We start from the raw sequence: 21,950 nt of genomic DNA on the forward strand, positions 1-21,950 counted from the left end.
AAAAACGCGTTTTCTTCCTTTTTCTTTCCTATATAAGAAGTCATTCTTTCATTTGTAAACACACAGAATAGAGAAAAATAATAAAAGTTCTTTGTTTCTTTGAAACATGTTCTAATTCTCTCTCTTCTCCAAAAGGGAAATTTTTAATTGTTCTTAGATATGATAATATCCTACAAAAAATATTTATGTTTTTAAACTACTGATGGATCATTCCGGTAGGTATGTTCTATTGTTCTAAAATATGGTACTAATAATCAATATTAGTCCCAGATCTTTAAAGAACAAATGTTATTTATGAGATTTTTGTTTCTGTAAATCCTTTGTAAAGTTTTATGTTTCATGCTGAGTATATGATAAGAGCATATCTTAACTCCAAGTTAAAGTTTAAACTGTTTTTAAAATAAGCCCTGAGTGACCCTTCAAAGCGTAAAGGCCTTGTGGAAAGGCTAGTGAAACGCATAGAAAGGGGAAAAGAATCACTGTTTTAAAAATTTTTGTTAAGGGAGTACCAGTGGTGTCCTTGCAAGAATGGAGTGTATATATATATATATAAACGTTTTTGAAATTACTCCCAAATGGGCTCCTTGTAAGTCAGCAATTGGTGTGAATTTATTTTCGTCTGGAGGTGAAATTTTGAGTGGCGTCACTGCAATAGATGGCTTTTCTTCGATTAGTTTGTCAAGCTTTTCTTTGTTTGTTTCAATCCTGCATATATAAAGCAAACAATTAAGGGTGAGATTTACTACTGTAAATGATATTTATGAAGTTAGGAAAATTGAAGAAATTTCTTAGTTCTGTTCGATAACCATTCTTTGTAGTCTGTGACAGCTACAATTTCAGGATTAATGTAAAAGTGCTGTTGACTTTTGTAGAAAGCGTAACTCCTAAAAAAAAATTTCAATCATAAAGTTAGTGTTTATTTTACTTAAAAAATATAAATGTAAAGGAAATATTATATTTCTATTTTGTTTACCATTGTATGAAGAAACCTTTAAATTAGTCGTCCATATGATTGGTTTGCTTTCGATGTTATCAGTTATTGTAACGCAATCATTTTCAACAAAAGTGTCCCACATCGTTAATATGATCGTCTCAAAAGATTTATCTATCAGCACAACATCTTGAAGACATGTTTGTGTGCCAAATTGGGTTTGGATAATTCTTTTTTGACGAACTTCTATAGCGATGCCTATAACACCTGTAACAAGGAATTTTTGTTGATATCATATTTTGTATATGATAAAATGAATATAAATAGAACGATTATAAAATGTTAACTAAATTTATATTGGCTATAAGTTAGTGTGTTTGTAATCATACTTATCTCTGCATTACTATCCATGCAGCGTTCCAATTTGTTGAATCCGGTGAGTTCATATCTCGAGAAGAGAAAGTTTAAATTATCCTCCTTAAGTTCTTTTATCTTTGTCTTTGCTGTTATGGTCCAAATTTTGTCTTGAAGTGAGCCTCTGAACTCATTTCTGTTGTCTTTCACAGTTGCATTTGATAACATGTATGTTTTCCCTAGTGTTAGCTCATCTGCAAGGGCTATAATATTTGCATCATAGATAATGGCAATAACTTTTTTACCTTGTTCAAACGTGGAAACGAGTTCAATATAAATATATTATCAAAACAAATATTTAGAACAGAAATAAGAAGATTTTTATAGTTATGAATATATATTTACCTCTAAATCCATTAAGAGAAGATTTTGGTAGTGGCTAACGGTATTTCGAGCAATTTTAGGTGCTTGTTTTCCTGCAACTATGATTTTTGCGGTCCAATTCTTCTCAAAAGTGGAAATCTATGGGATAAGTTTATAAAATGCGGCCATTCTTGATATCCTATGATTATGTGAAGAAGAAGTTATAACACAGATGGCTACGGTTGTCAATGTTACGTTAAATTTGTTGTAAAAATTCTATTAATGTTTCTAATTCTAAAAAGAAATTATCGAATAATCTAATGTTCTTCTTTTCGATTAAAAGATAATTACAGTAAAACGGTAGTAACGTGCAAAACTTATCAATAATAAAACGAAAACGGAGTTTTTAAACTTTGGCAGTTGCAGTTGAAGAGTGTGATGTTTATGATACTGTTGTAGAATTTTGGTGTTGAAGGAGAAAGTGAAGGTACTATAAAATAGTTAGTCGAAAGCAGATATTAATAGAACATGCAGTAGAAGAATTGTTTTTTTAATCTGCAACCATACACTTGGTGCTGTAAAATATCTTTTTGTGTGGATGAGAATTAAGCTAAAAGAAAATTTTGATGATGGTTTATGTTTAAAAGTTTTGCGTGGAAAGTTGGTACTATTTTTTATTATTTGTAAAATATCTATTTCACGTAGACATATATGTAATTGATGATGGTTTATGTTTAAAAGTTTTGCGTGGAAAGTTGGTACTATTTTTTATCATTTGTAAAATATCTATTTCACGTAGATATATATGTAGAGTTGAAAAGTATTTTATGGGAAGTTGGTATTTTTCTGTGTTAGTTTTTTACTGGTGCACGTGTTCATTTTGAAAAATATCACTTTACAATTTGCTAAAATTTAATAAATGGTGTTAGATTTACAAATTGAAAGAATGATTGTTAATCCATATGTTTCAAATACGAGTGCTTTATGCACAAGAAATTTATTAAGGAACCTATGGGGATATTCTAGTCAAGCATCTTAACTTATATTATCATAGGTCTTATCAGGTTAATTATTACTATCGTTGTTGTTTGTTCTTTTTCCTTTATTTTCTCTTGGATTGATGTATTTTGAAGAGCTATCGTGTTCATTTATTACATTACTAAGAAGAAAATTCAATTTATGGTCGAAAAATGTATGAATTATATGAGAAGCATTAGTTTTTAATTAAGTGAAAGACTAAATAGAAAACCCCGGAAGCCAGAAAGATGGAAAATATAACAAAGCATACTATGATTAGATTCTTATTTTACAACTTTAGTTCTTGTACATAAAAAAAAAAAAAAAAAAACCTAACTTAGGAAGAAAAATAAATTGTATATCATAATACCAAAACTTGTAAAAGAACAAAATGATACTTATTGAGTATTTAACACTACTCTTTAATAGAAAGATAATCTTTTATGTTATAGCTAAAGAAAAGCTTGTATATACTTAAAAAGTATAAAAAGAAATTTTATAAAATTAAAAATATTTCTTTAAGGCATCCAGACTTTTTACTATTGTGTCTGTCCCCTTTCATGTTAAGAAGTTTTGCTGGACTTATCTTGTAATAAATAAAAAAAGAATATTTAAATATACTTGAGCATAAGAGGAGTAAAACATGAGTTTAGAATTTACTGCCTAACCTTGTCTTCAAATACATAATTAGAGCTCCTTATCACTTCAGAAACAAAAGCAAAATGATTTCTAGGTAGACCTAATATACTTTTTAAAAGAACAAAAATATATTTAAATCTTCAACAATTCATATCTTCTAAATATTAACTGTAGTAGCTAGGCTATAGCATGAAATATTAAACACTTGGGTAGGGTTTATATTGTGTTTTAGGCCAATACACAAGTTTTAATGTTCAACAAAAATAGTAGTAGAAAGATAATAGAAATTTGTATTCTTTCCTTCATTATTACGTCTTTAGTTTTCTCACATAAGCTTTTAATCTTCAAACGCAAAATAATAAATATCTTCAATATGTCACACATATTTTAATTGATAATATGATAAAGCAGATTAATGTGACCTAATGCATTCATGTGCTCATGCACCAAATAAAGGACAAGGACATGTAAACCACAATAGAATATGACAAAATGCTGAAGACTAACATTAGAAATAACAACATTTCATGCTAATTTTAATGCTTGCATTATTAACTGAGAACACTAAATCAATATTACCCGATCTACCAATGTATTTTCCACTTAGCAACAGGAACCACATGAATTCAACAAATGGTTAACACCAAGCTTTAGATAGACATACCAATAAATTATCATTTTTATCACCATGCCCAATATTATTCTTTATCAGCATCTCCCTTGCAGTTGAATCACCACACTGTAGACATTTTTCAACAACATTTGAAGTAAATTTATGCTGGCTCAGTTGTACTATAGATCCAATTATTGTACTAATAATTTGGTTTCTTTCATGAGGTTTTCCCCTCTCTAGTACATGCTGTCATTAGTTAAAACCAATATAAGCAGCATACATGAATCAAAAATTGGAAGTTTGAATTGAAACTTTACAGTGTGAAAACAATTTCATCATTTCACTAATAAATTTTCATTTCAGTCATCATGGAAAAAATTCTAAATTGTAGAACCAACCTTAAACACAAAATGGAGGAAATAGCAAAAGAAACTTATCTAAAAGCTTAATGATGGAGACGTGTAATGATTTAATCTTGACGATTTATAAAGTTTAGAAACTTATTTTTAGAAAAGCAATTAGGGTTTAGTTGTTTGCTATTGTTCTTAGAGCATTTAAATGTAGACGAATATCAAGTAAAACACAAATGAATACAAAAGAAGAATGAAATTAGCGTGAAGTGTATATTGTTTGAAGTTGTCACATTTTAATTATGATTATTTCACAAAAATAGTTAATAAAAGTGAAATGGTCTTTGAATATAATAAAATTAAGATACACTATAAGATATGTGAAACTATTAACACATATATCTAAAGATTTAAACAACTCACAAAATGTTCCTAAACATCCGAGCTCAGCGACATCTGTGTTGATAATGTCTGGTAAAGAAGAAACAAAAAAAATTTTAGTGGAGTAAATGAAAACATTATTTTTAACCAAAACTTTAAGCTGGAATAATTGAACTAACTTAAAAAGCTAATTGTACACGTAGAAAAAAAATATATTAAAACTATATAACATCTCAAAGAAAAATGCTATACAAATCAATATGAATATATATATTTTATAATATGATAAGCATAAATTAAAAACATATAAAATTGTCATACCTCATAGTATTTAAAATACGTTTTCTTATCAAGAATCCCTTTTATACCTCTAAAAAGTGATCAAATTTCAATTCCATTGGAAAGAACTCAATTCCCTATTAAACCATGATTTACAACTTCACATTAGCTTGATAAAATCCTTAAAAAAATTTGTCATAGCCCTCAGTCACCTAAATGCAAACATAAATAACTAATTAGCAAGTGAGTTTTATTAGAGTCGTCATGATTGAAGTATATTAATTTATATTATAATTCAGTTGGTGATTCAAAATATAAAAAACTTGAATTGTTGCAGAATTTTTTTAGACTTTTATTTAAAGTTTAGTTTTAATAGTAAGTACAACAACAATAAGGCTTTGTACAAGAGCATTGATGCCTAAATTAACTATTTGAAAGAATGAAAAAGTAGTTGATTTAGCAATTCATATTTGTGTTGTGTACCCAAATATACATATGTACTCATTAAACAATGAAGCAAGTTTATTGGAAAATAAAAAGTAATATATTATCTAATAAATCAAAATGCCAAGAAAATGCAATACAATAATTGAATATCACTTTAAAGATTCTTATAAAATGAGAAAAGTATGATCGTCGTGTTTAAAGTCAGATATGCAGAATTTTTCAAAGACAAATTAAAAAATAAAATATATGTAATTTTTAGTTTAACCAGTATCCATGTAAATATATTATGTAATGAGAGATTGCACACACTAACAAAGTTTTCAACCTTTCCAATCAGCTCATCAACGGGCAATACAGCAATTGACTTGTCTTTGTTATTTCTTAGTAAAGAAGATGAAGGATACGTTTTGTTGGTATCCATTCCCAAACCGTGCCATGTTTCCTTTGCTATTGCTAGTTGATCACCTAGCAGAGTTTATTAAATAAGGAATCAAGCACCAAAAGTAGTGGAAAGGATCAAATAAAACGTATAATGCTAATAAAACTAACATTTATTCATATGGCCCTAGAAATAATTCATGTTATGCACTCAAGTGACAGTTGACAAAGTAGTCAGCATCATTGTATTGATTAGAATGCAGATGTAGAGATTTATCTCAATTTTAAATAGTAGCATTGCTTTCTCTAAGGATAGTACCTCAACCTAATAAAAGACTAAAAGTTGCTTGCTCAACCAATAAACTCAGTTGTTAAATTCTAAATGTAATTATCAACAGCAAAGTTCATACATAAACTGAGTTCAACATGGTTGGCTATATAAAAGGTGTACTTTTGAGTAAACAAGTAGTTATTTAATTGATCAAAATTAGAATTAACTTTCCTATTTTGCTAGTAAAGTGAGTTATTTTCACAACAAGTAACTTTTACTTAAGATTAAACGGGAGTAACTTATCCAAATATGTTTGAAAATACTTTTTCACGTATTTTTAAGAAAGGCTAAGGATGCTCTTAATCTCCTTTAATTGTTACTTGGAAGTCGAAAGATGTAAGAATTTTTCGATAAACGTATGATATCATAATATGTCAAGAATAAATTTTCTAAATAATAATCATCTGCAATTAAAAAACCCAGAAAATACAAGACAAGTCTATGCTTGCTTCTAAATCAAAAAGTAAGTCAATTGATCGAGTGTTTAGCTTAGCTGAATTTTCAATTAAGCTGGATTCTCGAATTCCTTTTGGTTGTTCCAATGTTTGTTTTCAGTGCCTTTGTTAGCATTAGTCAAGATAATTAGTTTTCAATAACTGAGGAAGAATATTTATGTGACAATTCATATTCATTAAAGTGTGAAACTTTTGAAGGTAAATCTACTCTAAAAATAGAGAAATGGCATTCTATTTCCACATTCCACTAACATAAATTGGTTACCAATCTAGCAAAGTATTATAACACTAACAAATCAAAATCATACCTTCTGCAAACTTGAGTTTAATTTGAAGCTGTCGTTAAGGATTCCATTGTACACATGTAGCAAAGAATTGAAAAGAACTTTTGAATCCCACTCATAGAACCTGAAAATTTTTTTTATAGCAAATGTGAAGAATGAAAAAATAGTAACGTCATATTTTTGCATGCAATTAAAATTTTGAGAAAATCATTAAACGATAGCATATTATAAAAATTTCTGAGCGACAAAAAAATATACCTTTTAAAACATTTTAGGTATATGAATGTATAAAAGAAAGAATTTTTTTGTACACAACATTTTTAGTACATGTGTTACGAGAATTGTCTATGCTTGATGGTTTCAATAGAACTTTTAGAGATGTGCTCGTTTTTGTTCTTGATAATGCTACATATAGCTGACCATGGCAGAAAATCGGTTCTGGAAGATATAGATTGACAAAATCAAGTGTTTGACCTTGTGCTTTATTTATGGTCATCGCAAAAAACGGTCTAATCGGAAATTGAGTTCTCTTAAATTGAATTGAGTTTCTATCACTTTGAAGAGGTATAAAAGGGATCCTTGGTAAGAAAACATATTTTCCACAATATTCACCGGTTGTAATTTTAGCTAAAATAACGTTTTTTTCTCAAATTTTCGAAAAGTAAGGCGTATTCCATTTCATAACCCTTCAGAATGATTGATATTCCGTAGTAACATTACAGGAAAGTTTATCTTAAGTTTCAATTCATGCGGTGGAATACGAATTGGTGTTAAAGTATTCAAGAAATCTTCTTGCAAGTTTTGTTCTGATTTATCAATTGCTTCATCAAAATTGTAGTATGTAAAAATTTCACCGAGAATTTGTTCACGTAAAATCCTGTTAATATAATCAACACATTCATTCGTAGCCGTTAGAATAACTCTATTTACCATATCATGTAGATTGTCATATTTGGAAAAACATGATGTATCAAAATTTTTAAAGATGTGATTTCATCTTCAAATGGTAGAATTATACTATTCGGAAGCATAACGCACTTACAAGTATGTTCTTCTTCTGTTCCATCTCCAATTCTAAGTAAGTAAGTATAGAACATAAGATCTAACTTTTGCTCTCATATTCTCAACCAATGGTAAATGTAAATAGGAAGGCCATAGGTCTGAAAAAACCAAGTTAACTTTCATTACATCTTCTTTTTTCCCTCTCGGCACCACTGGTAGAATTTGTTAAAAATCCCCTACAAAAACTATCACTTTCCCATCGAAAGGCAAGTTACAATCAATAATATCTTTAAGCATTCTGTCTACAGCTTCAATAGTACAACAATTTACCATAGGTGCTTCATTCCAAATTATTAACCTAGACATTTTCAACAACATTCCTAAAGCTGATTGCTTGCTAACAGAGCAGATCACTTCACCAACTGTTTCTAAAGAAATTTTAAATCTCGAATGAGCTGTGCGACCTCCAGGCAACAATGATGCAGCAACTCCAAAGGATGCTGTTGCCAAAACAATGAAATTTTGACTTCTTACACTAATGAGAATGGCTTTGTATAAAAAAGTCTTCCGTATTCCCCCTGGACCATCAATAAAGAAAGTACCACTTGATTCATTTTTTATTTTTTCCATAACTGTATCATATGCAAATCGTTTTTCTTTATTTAATTGCTCTACATAATTGAAGCCTCGTTCAATATTGAAATTGATTGTTTCCTCTGCAACCATTCTTGTCAATCTTTGAGTCTCATCTATATTTACGAAGAATGAAACTATTCCATAATCATTTACATTTTTACCTAATGATTCTAATATAGAATTGATGTCTTCCAAAGCTTGTACTTCAACATCTTCAACATATATGTTTCGATGTACATAATCATCAATCATATAGGCTTTATATTTATCCCACAATAGCTTTGAATGATTAGGGCTACAAAGTGTAAGAAGTGTTGCAAAAAGGCGTCTTAAAGAATTAGGCATTTTGTAAATAATAGCTTTGGATAGACATTCTTCACAATGATTATCCCCTTTTAACAAACCATGTAAAAGTGCTGCTTCTCGATATGTATTAACAGTTACTCCATTTAAAGTTTTAAAACTATCAAATGATGTTGGACCTCTAAAATAATTCAGAAGAACACGAAGGAAATATCGTTCTCCTTCAGATGGATTGATTGTCACAATTCGTCTTATAACAATGTGTTGTTTTCTAGGAGTCCAAACTTTCCCATTTGCATTCCACACAAAATGTATTGGGAAATCTCGATACAACAATGTTCGAGCAAATTCATTTGCTTCATTCATCCGAAAAAATTCTGTTAACATTGTTCTTCTCGTATACTCATTCCCAATAATAATAGATAAATCATCTTTATTATTATAAGTTGCGTGTTTTTGATCTTTAATATGAATTTGTAAAGTATAAACAATAGGATAAATTTCTAACAAATTGAAAGAAAAAATTCTCCACATAGCTTCAGGTGGAGATATCCATCTAGCTGATTGATAAGTAGAAATTTCATCAATTTCCTTGTCCGTTTCATTTCTGCCTAAGAAACAATTAATACGATCATGTCTTTTATACACATATTTGTACAAATACTTTACTGCTTTAATAGAATAACATACTTCAACATTAATATAACAGTCAAATTTTGTACTTAAATAAGGATTATATGGTACAACTCATCAATTATCTAACATTTGACCTCTCACTTTAATAGAAATACCATTATTACAACATTTATACAATGGATATGAGTTATCACCAAATATAGTATTGTTACAATAATCCTTAGGATATTTATTTTTACAACCACTGCTTGCCAACATACACAAATTTTTTGGATTAAGATTTTCACAAGGACCATGCATATTTTGTTTTGCAATTACAGAATGAAGATGCAAGTTTTTATTCTTATCGGGAATTTCACATGACACTATCATATCAACTTGTTCAGTGCAACAAATTTTATGGGCGGAATTGAAAATCAACAATAAATGTGCATGAGGAAGCCCTCTTTTTTAAATTTCAATCATGTATATATGAGCAATAACTGGGCCAAAAATATTTTCTTTGTACAAATTATTTTTTAATTCTTCTAATTTTGCTCTAAATATATGTGCAATTAAATCTGGTCGATTTTGAACTTCGTCATTGTATTCCAGTTCTTCCGTAATTTCAGGCCAATTTGGATTACAAGTTATAGTTAGAAATATATCTGATTTTCCATAGCGTTGAACGATAGCCATTGCATCTAAATATCTTTTGAGCATATCTCTAGGCCCACGTGTGAAAGTCTGTGGTAGAACAATCTTCTAACCAATTTTTGACCCTCTTGTTTCCCCATTTTGAATACTATCTACAATAGATTGATAAAGTTCAGCACGTATTTGGTTTTGGTTGCTACGAAAATAGTCTAATATGATAGTTTCAATCTTAACGTACATATCTACAACATATTGTTGAAAGTCTACCAGTGTGAAGTAACACAAACTTACCAGAAGGTCTAATTTGTAACTTGTAGGAATAGTACTCTCGACAAGAAACCTAAGATCGTTTCTTCATTCCATTGAGCATTGCATGAGGATAAAGAAAATGCATCTTACATCCATCTAGAACACTTACTTTATATAAGTTAGAAAACATACAAAAAAGTGTATTAGCAAACTTTCGGCCTCTTTTTCAATGATTTCGGTTGCAAAATTTACTGCGCTAGGAAAAGCTACCCAGTCAGCCAAATTTTGAGTTTCAAAATATGTCGTTTGGTATCTTTGAATAACTTCATGCCAACCATATTCTCCAAATGGGAAAAGTAAAGGATATTGCAAAGGATCATAACAACCATAACAATAATGAACTCTATAAATCACTAGAATGACCATATATTGTAATATCACGAGTACGAATATTTGCATTGTCATCATCCTCAACCCATACAGCAGCTACTTGAGATGCTGAAGGAATATTGAAGACTCTTTGATCAAGTCCAGGATCGCATCTTATTTGTATTCGATGGTCATGCAAATTAGTCATATTACTTAAAGACCTAAAGAGTCTACTATATGGATTTACTTTCAAGATTTCAATCAAAATGATCAAAGTAGATTCAACAAAATTTTCATACGATTTTCAATTTCGTTATCTGTATCATAAAAATATAACTACATATAAGAAGGCTTATTATTTTCTAGCATAAGTTGATTCACATAATGATATACTTGTCCCTGAACTCTAAAAGTCTAAATACTTTTATATGTTCTAAAAAGTTCTTTATCACATTTTACACCAAACAAAGTGAAAGCAAAATGGTTATTATATCCACGTGCAATTTTCTTCAATTCCATGCATTCAAGTTCTTTAGAAGTAAATAAATCATACAATTCAGTCGGTGAATCAGCCATATAAAGTTTAACTTTTCCATCAGAACAACAAAACCCTTTAGTTTCTCTATAAAATTTTCGTGCACCACAATGTTCATAGTAGTTCCATGTCCGTAATACATATGCATTAGTTGGTATGTTCAATAGGTTAGAAAATTCTCGTACTTTAGAATGAACAATATTAGTCGATTCTTGATTTGAAGTGGAAGCCTGGAAAATAGGAGGAACTGTAAACTTCTGAGCATGGGAAACACCTTAATTATTTTTTCCAGATAATGTAGAATCATTTATCCTTTTACGTCGATCAATGCGTGGAGTTTGAATTCGATTCCTCTTATCCGCCTATCTTTGATTTTGTTGTTGGCGAATAAATGCAGTATATGATTTACTTGTATTTTGAGAAGTACCATCAATGTTACAAAATCTAGATTCTTGATCAGCAGATATTTTTGAAGAATTCATGGAGAACAAAACTTCACCTCTAATTTAATGAAAAAAATTCATTTTAGTAAATGAAATAACAAAAAAAAATTATTAATACTACTCAATTTCCACAATAGGAAAAATATTTGACAAACACAAGTTAATCAGACGTTCACAACATTAAAAACATGCATAAAACTAAAGTTTAATCACAAAAATCGTTTACTTGAATGCAATAGTAATAAAGATAAACATCGCTGCCTCACATATTGATTAAATAAAATTTTAATAAGACTTGTAGGATTTAAATGCAGGAGAAAAAAAATATTACTATTTTCATTTGATTTTTGTAAAATAAAGAGTTTTTTTTTAAACATAAATACTATTATTATTTTGTAAATGTTTTTGCTATACTACTATTGAAGATGAAGAAGAGAAAGACTTCCAAAAAGGAACGAGGTTTTCATCTCTAATTTTAGTGATTTTGCTCCAACCCAGTCAACCTACACATCCAGTATTTTTCTAAAATTATAATGTAAGTAATTCATCAAAAATCATGAACTTAATAAATTCATAAGTTGACTACTGGAAGTGCACAAAAGAATCAGGATAGCAATTGAAAGTAATGAAGCAAAAATATACAAGTTGAAAAGTGGAAATATACAAAATAGTCAAGAAAAGAACTGAAAGTTGTATATAAAAAAATATTCAAAGTTATTTCACATATCACTAAGAAAAATTGAAAAAATTAGTGTAAAATGGATATTGTTTAAAGAAACTATACCTGAATTACGTAGAAATTGTCGTTAACAAAAGATTACACAATTGTCCTACATCATCGGAACATAGAAAATAGTGTCAAGCACATCTGAAATATTATCCTGTTTATCTTATGTTTTTATTGAAAGATAAATGCTAGTTAAGATCCACAAAGGATACAAAAAATAGGCCACTTAGTGTCCCCTAGCACTTCATACAAAAGACTATTAACAAAAAGAAAATGTCAATACCATGGCATGCTAACAAATATATTGTTTGCTTCTTGAAATCAAATAGTTATTTTAGACGTTAAAAGAGGACAACAAACATAACCACAAACTTGTTTGAACATAAAGTAAATTAATTAATGAAAAATAAAAACAAAAAATGATGGCACATAGTATTCCATATAATTAAATTTGAAGATTTGATTGTATCAATTCAAGTTCTTCCTAAAATTCATCATTAGTATTTAGTATCCACCTTTCGATATTCTATTGAAGGTAATAAAAGATTTCCATCGATGAATTTATGCCTCAAAGAGCTCTAGCCAAGTATCTTTTTTAATGAAAAAGTATATAACTAAAGTAATTCTTCAAATAAAGATTTCATATCTCACCGTATATTACAAAAAAGCAATTTCTCCCAACTTTAGTTTCTTGTTGCCTTTTTCCACTTCTCTGTTTTTATGACTTTTACTGTTTGAAGTGGTATCCAAATATAAAGATGGTCAAATACTTCCTGTTTTCCTTTTTCTTTTGTTCTCGAATCTCGATGAGTTCTTTTTTCTCCCTCTAGAATTAGTAAAGCAAAGATAAGGGAAGGCAAATGATTGAATTATGTTTATAAGGTTTGGGTAAAAAATTTAAAATCATCTCAACTTTAAAAGCACGAGGCTCAAATTTGAGATCCTTGCATAGGAAGTTATAAAATCACATAGTACATACATATTCGGAAATTTTATACATAGAAGCACAAAACATCAATTGGACCAAAAAAATAAAAATAAAATAAATAAATAAATTCAAAACCCTTACCTGACAAAGATCTCCCCACTACAGCCTTCGATTCCATGAGATAACTAATATGATCTAACCTATACACATAAATAGCAAAAAATTTTAGTTCAAATCTACAAAAAAAAAATTGGAAGCTAAAATAGTCCATAATTTACAATACAAATAGAAAAGTTTCTTTGTAAAAAAATATTACCGTACATGAAAGTAAACATGAAATATTACCGGTGTCTAATTTCTATACTATTTCAAAAGGTGTTTTCTCGTTTCACAGAGAAGCAGTGGTAAACAATGAAGGTAAACAATGAAGAAGAAAAACGACAAACAAAAACAATTTTCGTGAGAAATGATTTAGATAAAGCAGATTGGAATCAAAATTCACATTATATATTTTACAGACAATGACAGATTGCATTTATTATATGAAAATTGAAAAGACCATGACACCCTAACTTTAATAATCATTTTGTCAAAAATACCCTTAACTTAATGCTTCACATTATTTTCAATCAATTTTGATATTGAGGATAAAGTAGGAATTCATGACATTTACCAGTACCATGCCATAAAAGTCAAATTTGTAACAAATAATTTTCCGTCTCACTGACATTGAGAAATGAATGCGGGCCCACAACAATTGTACAAGGGCGGATGTGGAGACAATAGAAAAGCAGTAGAAGAAGTAGACTACGTGGTCTAGAGAAGAAAGCGTGTCCCATTTTCTTACATAAATAAACTACTGTAGCAAAATCGGATAAGTTGGATGTAGTGTGAAAAGCAATGTGACATAAATGAATAGTAATATTAAAGCCTCTCTCTTTTAAGAGGTAGTAGATTATATAACCGTGTGGTATGACAAAAAGTTAGCTGTCAAAATTTCTGAGGTCTAATGGCTGAGTACATTAAGAAGAGAAACTCTAGTGTTTACTAAACTCCTAAAGAAGGCTTTTAAATTCTCTTCAAGTTCCTGGATGGTCATTTCCGATTCTTCCAATTGCTTTGTGACATTTTGCACAGATAATTGTCCACGTCTTTTTATAATTTTTCTATGTTCAAGGCATACAATTCTTGAGCATTGCTCTCATCTTCTGTCTGAGAATGTACACGGCTTGATTGGGTGAACATGGAAACTAGGGACTTAGATTTTTTTTTTTTTTTTTTTTTTTTTTGGGGAAACTAGGGACTTAGAATTATTATTATTATTATTATTTTTTTTTTATATATATATTTTTTTGGCGCTTGTTGCAAAAATTACAATGCAGACTTGAGGACAGAGAAGCCAACGGCTTGTGCTTCTTTTAGCATGCTTACAGTGGCCATAAGATTACTTGCGTGAACTTGGAAATTAGGGACTTTTTTTTTTTTTTTGGCAAAAATTACAATGCAGACTTGAGGACAGAGAAGCCAATGGCTTGTGCTTCTTTTAGCATGCTTACAGTGGCCTTAAGATTGCTGTCTTTCTTTAACATCTCACAAGAACCTTGGTCGAAACCCCAATTTTTTTATGCACTTTTTAACTATTCTGTCAATGTTTTGCACAAATTTTGTATGCACTTTTTAGTAATTAGTCAAGGTAATAACATTTTTTATTCTAGAATTAACCGATCCATGTGCTTCAATTAATTGTAGGTGCTAGTTGTGCTTAGAAATAGGCTAAATCCACCTAAGCATCAGCACAGACTATTAGAGGAAATAAAAATTGTGAAAGGTTCATGTTGATCATGAAAAATGACACTGGAAATCACATTAGTCCCATCCAACTAAACAAATTTCGACGTCAACACCCCTAAAAACAAAGATGCTTGACCAAAAATTATGACGAATAAAACAGATGAGTATATTTTAATAGACAGACATGTAGATTAATAGAAATGTGTTAAAGCTGCAAAAATATTGATTCTATTGATACTGAATCGGTAAAAGTATCGATTTCTATACTGACAAATGTTTACAACTGAGGCGTATGGTAAAAATAAGCAAAATAACTAAAGTCTAATCGCTGATGACATTAAGAAGAGAGACCCGAGTTTTGACTAAACTCTGAAAGAAGGATTCTAAATTCTCTTCTAGTTCCTGGATGGTCATTTCTGATTCCATCAACTGCTTCATGACATTTTGAACAGATAATGTGTCCATGTCTTTTTGCAATTTGTGGATGTTCATGGCATACAATTCCTGATCATTGCTCTCTTCCTCCATCTGAGAATGTACAAGGCTTGAATGGGTGAACTTGGAAACCAGGGACCAAGTTTTTTGCTTTGATGCAAAAATGGTCAATGCAGACTTGAGGACAGAAAAGCCTTCTCTAAACATGCTTGCAATTGCCTTAAGATTGCTGTCTTCGTTTAACAGCGGTGTACAACATGGGTTGAAACTCTTCAAATTTTTTATGCACTTCTTAACCATTTTGTCAATCTGTTTTCTTGAAGTCTTATATGCATCGATGCCTCTATTTCTCCTCAAAGAAGATTCGAGTTCTTGAACAGATTCCTTCGTTAAAAATATAACGTCACGAGCAATTTCACACATATCAATGAGCTTAAGAGATCCATCAAGCAAATCAATGGCCCTATTTTCATTGACGAGGACTTTCTGGAGAGATGGAAATTGAATCAAATTATTAATATCTTCATGCAAATTTCTGAGGCTGGCCAACTTTGTGCATATGGAAGATGCTGATACTGATGTTTCTTTGGAGGACTTTAGCCTGCAGATATGGTTTTCAACATTAGCAATGCCTGGATGAGATTTAGATGGCAAACTGTTTGATCTAACATGGAAAGCCATGATGACCAGAGTTAAGATGAATCAGCTATATTTTTCAATATTTGATGATGAGGTTAATTTGAACCAGCTATATATAGGCAGATGAACTAGAAGAGACACAGAGAATATTTTCCACCAAATATTTTCTCTTATTATTGTTGTAATTCAATTAAGTACAATCTCCCACGAATACTATGTCCCTGTAGATGTTGGACAGGAAGGTGACCGGAAATTGTAAACAATCTGTGTGTGCCTTAAATGATCCAAATTAAATGGATCTTGTAGAGCTCTGTGTGATGCTGCCATACTTGACTTATCAAACAAAAGGAATCATGGCAGAAGTTAATAATATTTTAATTTAAGTTCTTTCTTAATGATACTTGGTCTTTTCTCTTGTTTAGGATTTTACCCTTTACACAATTTCATCTTTTTTTGAACTATTTTGACGAACCATGAATGGTCTTGATTGCCCTTCATTTTGTGTTGAAGTTGCTCAATATATTTCATACAACCCAGCCCCTCAAACAAGGCTAAAAATATTCCTCAGGTTCATATGCGATTCAAGCATATCATATGAAATTTCAAAAGGTCTCACGTGTGAGGAAAAAAATTCTGAAGCCACGGAAGAAAGTTTTCTATATTACAGCACCTGCCTCTGAGATATTCATCAAGTAAAAACTCTGCAAGATCCACTAATTTGTCATATGTTTTTGTATTCTCCAACATAAATATATTTTTATTAGGTAAGGAGAGAATTGAGTGCCATAATTATAATATTACAGGCTGTGTTGTTTCTGATCTTCAAACAGAAAGGGAATATATTATTGGTGCACACGAGTATATTATTTGCTTGACATTATTTTACTTACAATTCCCTGAATGAGTAAATTAAATAGACATCAACTTATGAACTTGAAAAGATCACAACCTGAATTCGGTTACTTGTTAATTTTAAATCAAATTACACGGAGAACATTGAAAACGACTATTTACAGTTCATATAGAAGAATTTCTTGGCATCCTTGCACTAGCTATAATTAATAGCTGACCTTGCTGTTGTGTGATAATATTGACATTGAAATTTTTTATACTTTGATAGACTCAAGTTGTTCCTATTACGACAAAGAATGTTTATTTTCGAGACAGTCAGATCACCAAAACAACAAAATTTGATTTCCAGAAAGTAAATATGAAATAAATAATGAATAGCTTGGAAAAGAAGAAAAAAATTGGTTTTCATAACTGTTGCTAGTATGAAAGATTTGGTGGTGAAAAAGGGCTCCTAAATTTATTCGGGCTTTACTTTGGCAGTATGAATTCAACTAACTGTTCACGATGATGAATACAATGCATTTCACTTATAAGATTTATATGGACCGTGGAGTAATCAAGGAGGACAAGTATATATGTATTCATTCTCTTGTAACAAATGTAAAAGGGACAAAACTGTATTAGGATTATTGAAATATTGACCATTTCACCCTAATGGTTGAGTACATTAAGTAAAGCAACTCATATTTTCGTCAAGCTCCTGAAAATGGCTTTCAGTCGTATGTCAAGTTCTAGAATGGCTGGTTACACTGTCTTGAGTTGCTGCAGAACATCTTGTACTACCATAGCTTAGTTCCTTTTCGATTTCATGGACCCTGCTTTACTGTTCCTTGTCATAATTTGATTGCATAAATTAAAAATCAGTGGAAATTACCTCTTCTTTAACTTTTCTTTTCTCCCTAATGCATATGAAAAGGTTGTTGTCGTTTAATTGTTCCAAAGGGCAGTTCTTTTCGAAATTCTTAAGATATTTAACAATCTTTAAAACTGTCATCTTGATCTTCCTTTTGCAAATAGCATGAAGTTGATTTCCTAGATAGATTCTTCGACACTGCTCCTCTGAAGACATCGTTCTAGATTATCAACTATTACACCTCACTCATTATAGTCAAAGTGAACAAATTATTTAATCAACATCAAAAAATGCAATTGTTCAAAGTCAAATAAGGACGTAATTTGTATAAATGAAATGATTTTCGTTGGACATAAACTGTAATTACAAGTACTAGGGGGCCAGAAATGATATAATAAAGGAATCTATGGATTTTCTATTATTGGAAATTTGAGGACTAAAATGTACGTGTTATTGAAATTGACTTGAAAAGTACTTGTGATTACATATTTATTCTAGTTTACAAAGAGGTCTTTACTGTATTCTATCCTACATGAAGGGGTCTTGACCGGACATTGGTTTTGACATTATCTATATAATTTATAAAGAGGTCTTGGCCGTATTTTAGAATTGATTATCAGATGTCTTTGAGACCTGCTTTTGTTCATGGAGGAGGACCTAAAGCTCGTGGCGAAAATGCTTAACCCAAGGGATAGTCTACATGTGTATGACTAGATTACATATTTTAGTCAAAGGATACATTTTTTTGTGGAGTTTCCAGTTCATTATTGTGATGAGTGTTATGAAAATATATCACTTTTTACTATGATGATATGATGTTACATTGTGAATTATTAAATGATATGAAACTCGATCTTCGACAAATACGTATAATAAATGACAAAGTATACTTATTTTCAAAAATTTTCAATCACCGAGTTATCGACTCATATTTTTCCACAATTTTTCTTGGAGGCAACAATCGAGTTCTAGCAGCCTTGAAGAGCCTGTTGATTTGCACCCATAGCTACATAACATATTTGGGTTATTGTATCATTTAAATTAAACATGTAAACATCATTTTGGGCCCACATTTTTTGACATAAAAATGAGCTTATTTTATCTAGTTAGTAGCAGATCACAGTCAGTCTTAATGGTGGGTTGGACATCTAATTGGTATCCATAATTGACGCACGTCACGTTTCGGGTACTAGGATGATTTGGAACGGGCGTGCCATCAATAGATTCCTTCAAGTAGAAAAGAATGTCTCTTGCAGTTGCAGTACTACAGACATCCAACAACATAAGAGATCCATCCAAAACCTTGGCTGCTAATCTGGTACCTTGTTCAAGGGAATGGCTTGCTGCTAGAATGAAGCTCATTCAAATTGCCAATTTCTTCAAGCAAATCTTTAATGGTGGCTAAGTTGCTATATTGAAGCGAGAAAGACATGGCTTTAGAGGCCTTTAACCTACACAAAAAAATCTCAACGTCTGCAGCTACTGGATGAGATCTAAATTAAAAACTGTATGATCAGGTGTGGGAATTTGGATTGGAGGTTGCAAAATCATTAGCCATCTTTCTTTGGCAAATTGAATGGTTTTTAAGACTTCTGTAGAATTTGAGTCTTGAAGAATGACGTTTAAGACATCCCTTTGGCACCTATAATACATGCATTGTTGAAGAAAGGGAAAGAAAGAATATGTTGAACCTACAATGTCTCATCAGTCATAATTGCTCAAAACTGAAATAAATAAAATTGTGCACGAGTTTAATTCTCCAGGCATCTGAAACAGAGAGGGGACAGCCCTGAATAAAACTGTTCTCAGCAGATAATGCCAACAATTGACGCTGAAAATGTGGATCATACAGATTTCGCTGACATGAAGCACTACTTTTCTTGAAGCAATTGGGAATCTTGACAGAAATGAAGTAGATTTAATAATTGTTCTTTTAACTCAAGAAGCAGCGGGTGTTGGTCATCTGTTGGACAATGGAAGAAATATAACATAGGTGCACACGAGTACACGTAAACCTTCTGGACAACAAATGGGACCATATAATCACGAGTAAAAGATTTAGTAATCCACCTATAAACAGCTATTGAAATGCAATCATAGCCCAAATTTTACGTGCTCAAAAATGGCTTAATTTCTTTAATTGTATCTTTCAGAAGGCACTAATTATGCAGATCAATGAATTTGGTTATTGTTCATCCATTAATTATTCAATTATAAAGAACAAGAAGAATCTTCACAGCCTAGCAAGACATTATTATTCCTGGTTGTTCCATTTGCATTATCATTACTGAAAAAAATCAAGCACAATGGTATCTTAATAATTACGTTCAGATAATAACGTTTTTGCATTCTAAAGTTGAACTGATCCACGTGCTTCAATTAATTGAAGAGATAGGCTAAAACTATAGAGTACTACTTACCAAACTTACGTTTAAAGAATTTAAAAGTTAATAGAACAGGTAAAGTTCAACCATTGAAAGTAAATGTACTTGTATGTTTTGTTGAGATAAACAGAAATGTGTTGAAGGTTCACAAATACTGATTATATTATATACATATTGTCAATGATCTACAAAATTCAGCATTATCACAAAATAAAGGCTAGTTGCTCAGGGCATTAAGAAGAGAAACTCTAATTTTGACTAAACTCCTAAAGAGGGCTTCTGAGTTCTCTTCAAGTTCCTGGATGGTCATTTCTGATGCATTCAACTGCTTCATGACATGTTGCACAGATACTTTGTCCATGTCTTTTCGCAATTTGTTGATGTTCAAGCCAAACAATTCCTGAGAATTGCTCTCTTCTTCTGTTCCAGAGTGTACGTGGCTTGATTGGGTGAACTTGGAAAGCAGGGACCAAGTTTTTTGCTTGGATGCAAAAATGGTCAATGTAGACTTGAGGACAGAAAAGCCAATGACCTGTGATTCTTTCAGTACGGTTGCAATGGCCTTAAGTTTGCTGTCCTTGTCTGCAGAGCTTTGTTCCAAACTCTTCAAATTTTTTATGCAAGTTTTTGTCATTTTGTCTATCTTCTTCCTTGAAGTCATAAATGCATCAATGCCTCTATTTCTCCTCAAAGACGATTGGAGTTCTTGAACAGATTCCTTCATCAAAATTATAACATCTCGAGCAATACCACAAATGTCGACAAGCTTGAGAGATCCATCAAGCAACTCTCTGGCACAAGTTTCATCGAGGAGGGCTTGCTGGACAGATGGAAGTTGAATCAAATTATTAATATCTTCGTGCAAATCTCTGAGGTCGACCAACTGTGTGCATATGGAAGAAGATGACACTGATGCTTCTTTTGAGGACTTTAGCCTGCATATATGATCTTCAACATTAGCAATTGCTGGATGAGATTTAGATGGAAAACTGCTTGATCTAACGTGGAAAGCCATCTTTCTTCAATGAAAGGAATGGTTTTTAAGACTTTTCTGGAATTTGAATACTGAGGAAAGATGTTTAAAACAATCTCTTTGGCACCACCTATATATAGAGAGATGAATGAATGGAAACAGAAAGAATATGTTGCACATCAAAGGTCTCATCACCACTGGAAACTAAAATAAATATTATTTCACATTAGTTTCATGCTCCAAGAATCTGAAACAGAAAGGGGACAAGGTTTGAATATTTTTTGTTAACACATAATGCTAGGATTTCAAGCTAAAAAATTGGATCATGCAGATCTCAGTGAAATGATGCTTTACTGTTCTTGAAGCTTAGGGAATCTTGACAGTGATGAAGTTTATTTAATAATGTTCAGTTCATGTAGGCAGGGTGATTGCTTATCTTGAAAAAGTGAAGGAAATAAAATATAGGCGCACACGAGTACATGTAATCCAGCTTAAACAAATGAGATCATCTGATTATCCAAAGGGAGTAAAAAAAAAAAAAAAGAGAGAGAGACTAGTAAACTGCTATTAGAAAACAATCATGGCCCTATTTTTTACATGCTTAAATATGTCTTTTAACTTTTTAATTGTATCTTTTGAACGGCACTAATATTGAGATCAATGTAAATGGTTATTGTTAGTCCACTAACTATTCAATTATAAAGAACAAGTCGAATCTTGACAGCCTAGAACTAGAA

The 21,950-nt window shown here is 31.0% G+C and overlaps 2 protein-coding genes and 1 long non-coding RNA gene across 3 annotated transcripts; all 3 read right to left on the bottom strand.

Annotated features, from left to right (window-relative positions):
• Nucleotides 1-337: 337 nt before the first annotated feature.
• Nucleotides 338-4,723, bottom strand: LOC111409408 (replication protein A 70 kDa DNA-binding subunit B-like). Its single transcript, XM_023039461.1, has 8 exons — nucleotides 4,706-4,723; nucleotides 3,969-4,163; nucleotides 1,691-1,724; nucleotides 1,321-1,590; nucleotides 974-1,198; nucleotides 833-884; nucleotides 556-705; nucleotides 338-446 (listed from the first exon to the last, which is right to left on the bottom strand). The coding sequence occupies exons 1-8, from the start codon at nucleotides 4,721-4,723 to the stop codon at nucleotides 338-340; spliced, it is 1,053 nt and encodes a 350-aa protein (XP_022895229.1).
• A 940-nt stretch (nucleotides 4,724-5,663) lies between these two features.
• Nucleotides 5,664-11,720, bottom strand: LOC111409612. Its single transcript, XR_002705501.1, has 3 exons — nucleotides 10,327-11,720; nucleotides 6,847-6,946; nucleotides 5,664-5,839 (listed from the first exon to the last, which is right to left on the bottom strand). It is a non-coding gene; the product is annotated as an uncharacterized LOC111409612 (long non-coding RNA).
• An 8,720-nt stretch (nucleotides 11,721-20,440) lies between these two features.
• LOC111409613 lies at nucleotides 20,441-21,398 on the bottom strand. The gene has a single exon (XM_023039638.1). The coding sequence runs from the start codon at nucleotides 21,253-21,255 to the stop codon at nucleotides 20,458-20,460; it is 798 nt and encodes a 265-aa protein (XP_022895406.1). The 5' UTR covers nucleotides 21,256-21,398; the 3' UTR covers nucleotides 20,441-20,457.
• Between the last annotated feature and the right edge of the window lie 552 nt (nucleotides 21,399-21,950).

This window comes from Olea europaea, chromosome 14, assembly GCF_002742605.1.
Source record: "Olea europaea var. sylvestris chromosome 14, O_europaea_v1, whole genome shotgun sequence".
NCBI classification, from domain to species: Eukaryota; Viridiplantae; Streptophyta; class Magnoliopsida; order Lamiales; family Oleaceae; genus Olea; species Olea europaea.

Excerpts from the sequence above, each read along its gene's own strand:
- LOC111409408 (XM_023039461.1), bottom strand. Across the intron at positions 1,725-3,968 it reads ATAAAAATGATAATTTATTG|CCACTACCAAAATCTTCTCT; the intron begins GTATGTCTATCT and ends AAATACCGTTAG. Across the intron at positions 1,591-1,690 it reads TTCTCTTAATGGATTTAGAG|GTAAAAAAGTTATTGCCATT; the intron begins GTAAATATATAT and ends CGTTTGAACAAG.
- LOC111409613 (XM_023039638.1), bottom strand. The coding sequence starts at position 21,255 with ATGGCTTTCCACGTTAGATCAAGCAGTTTTCCATCTAAATCTCATCCA.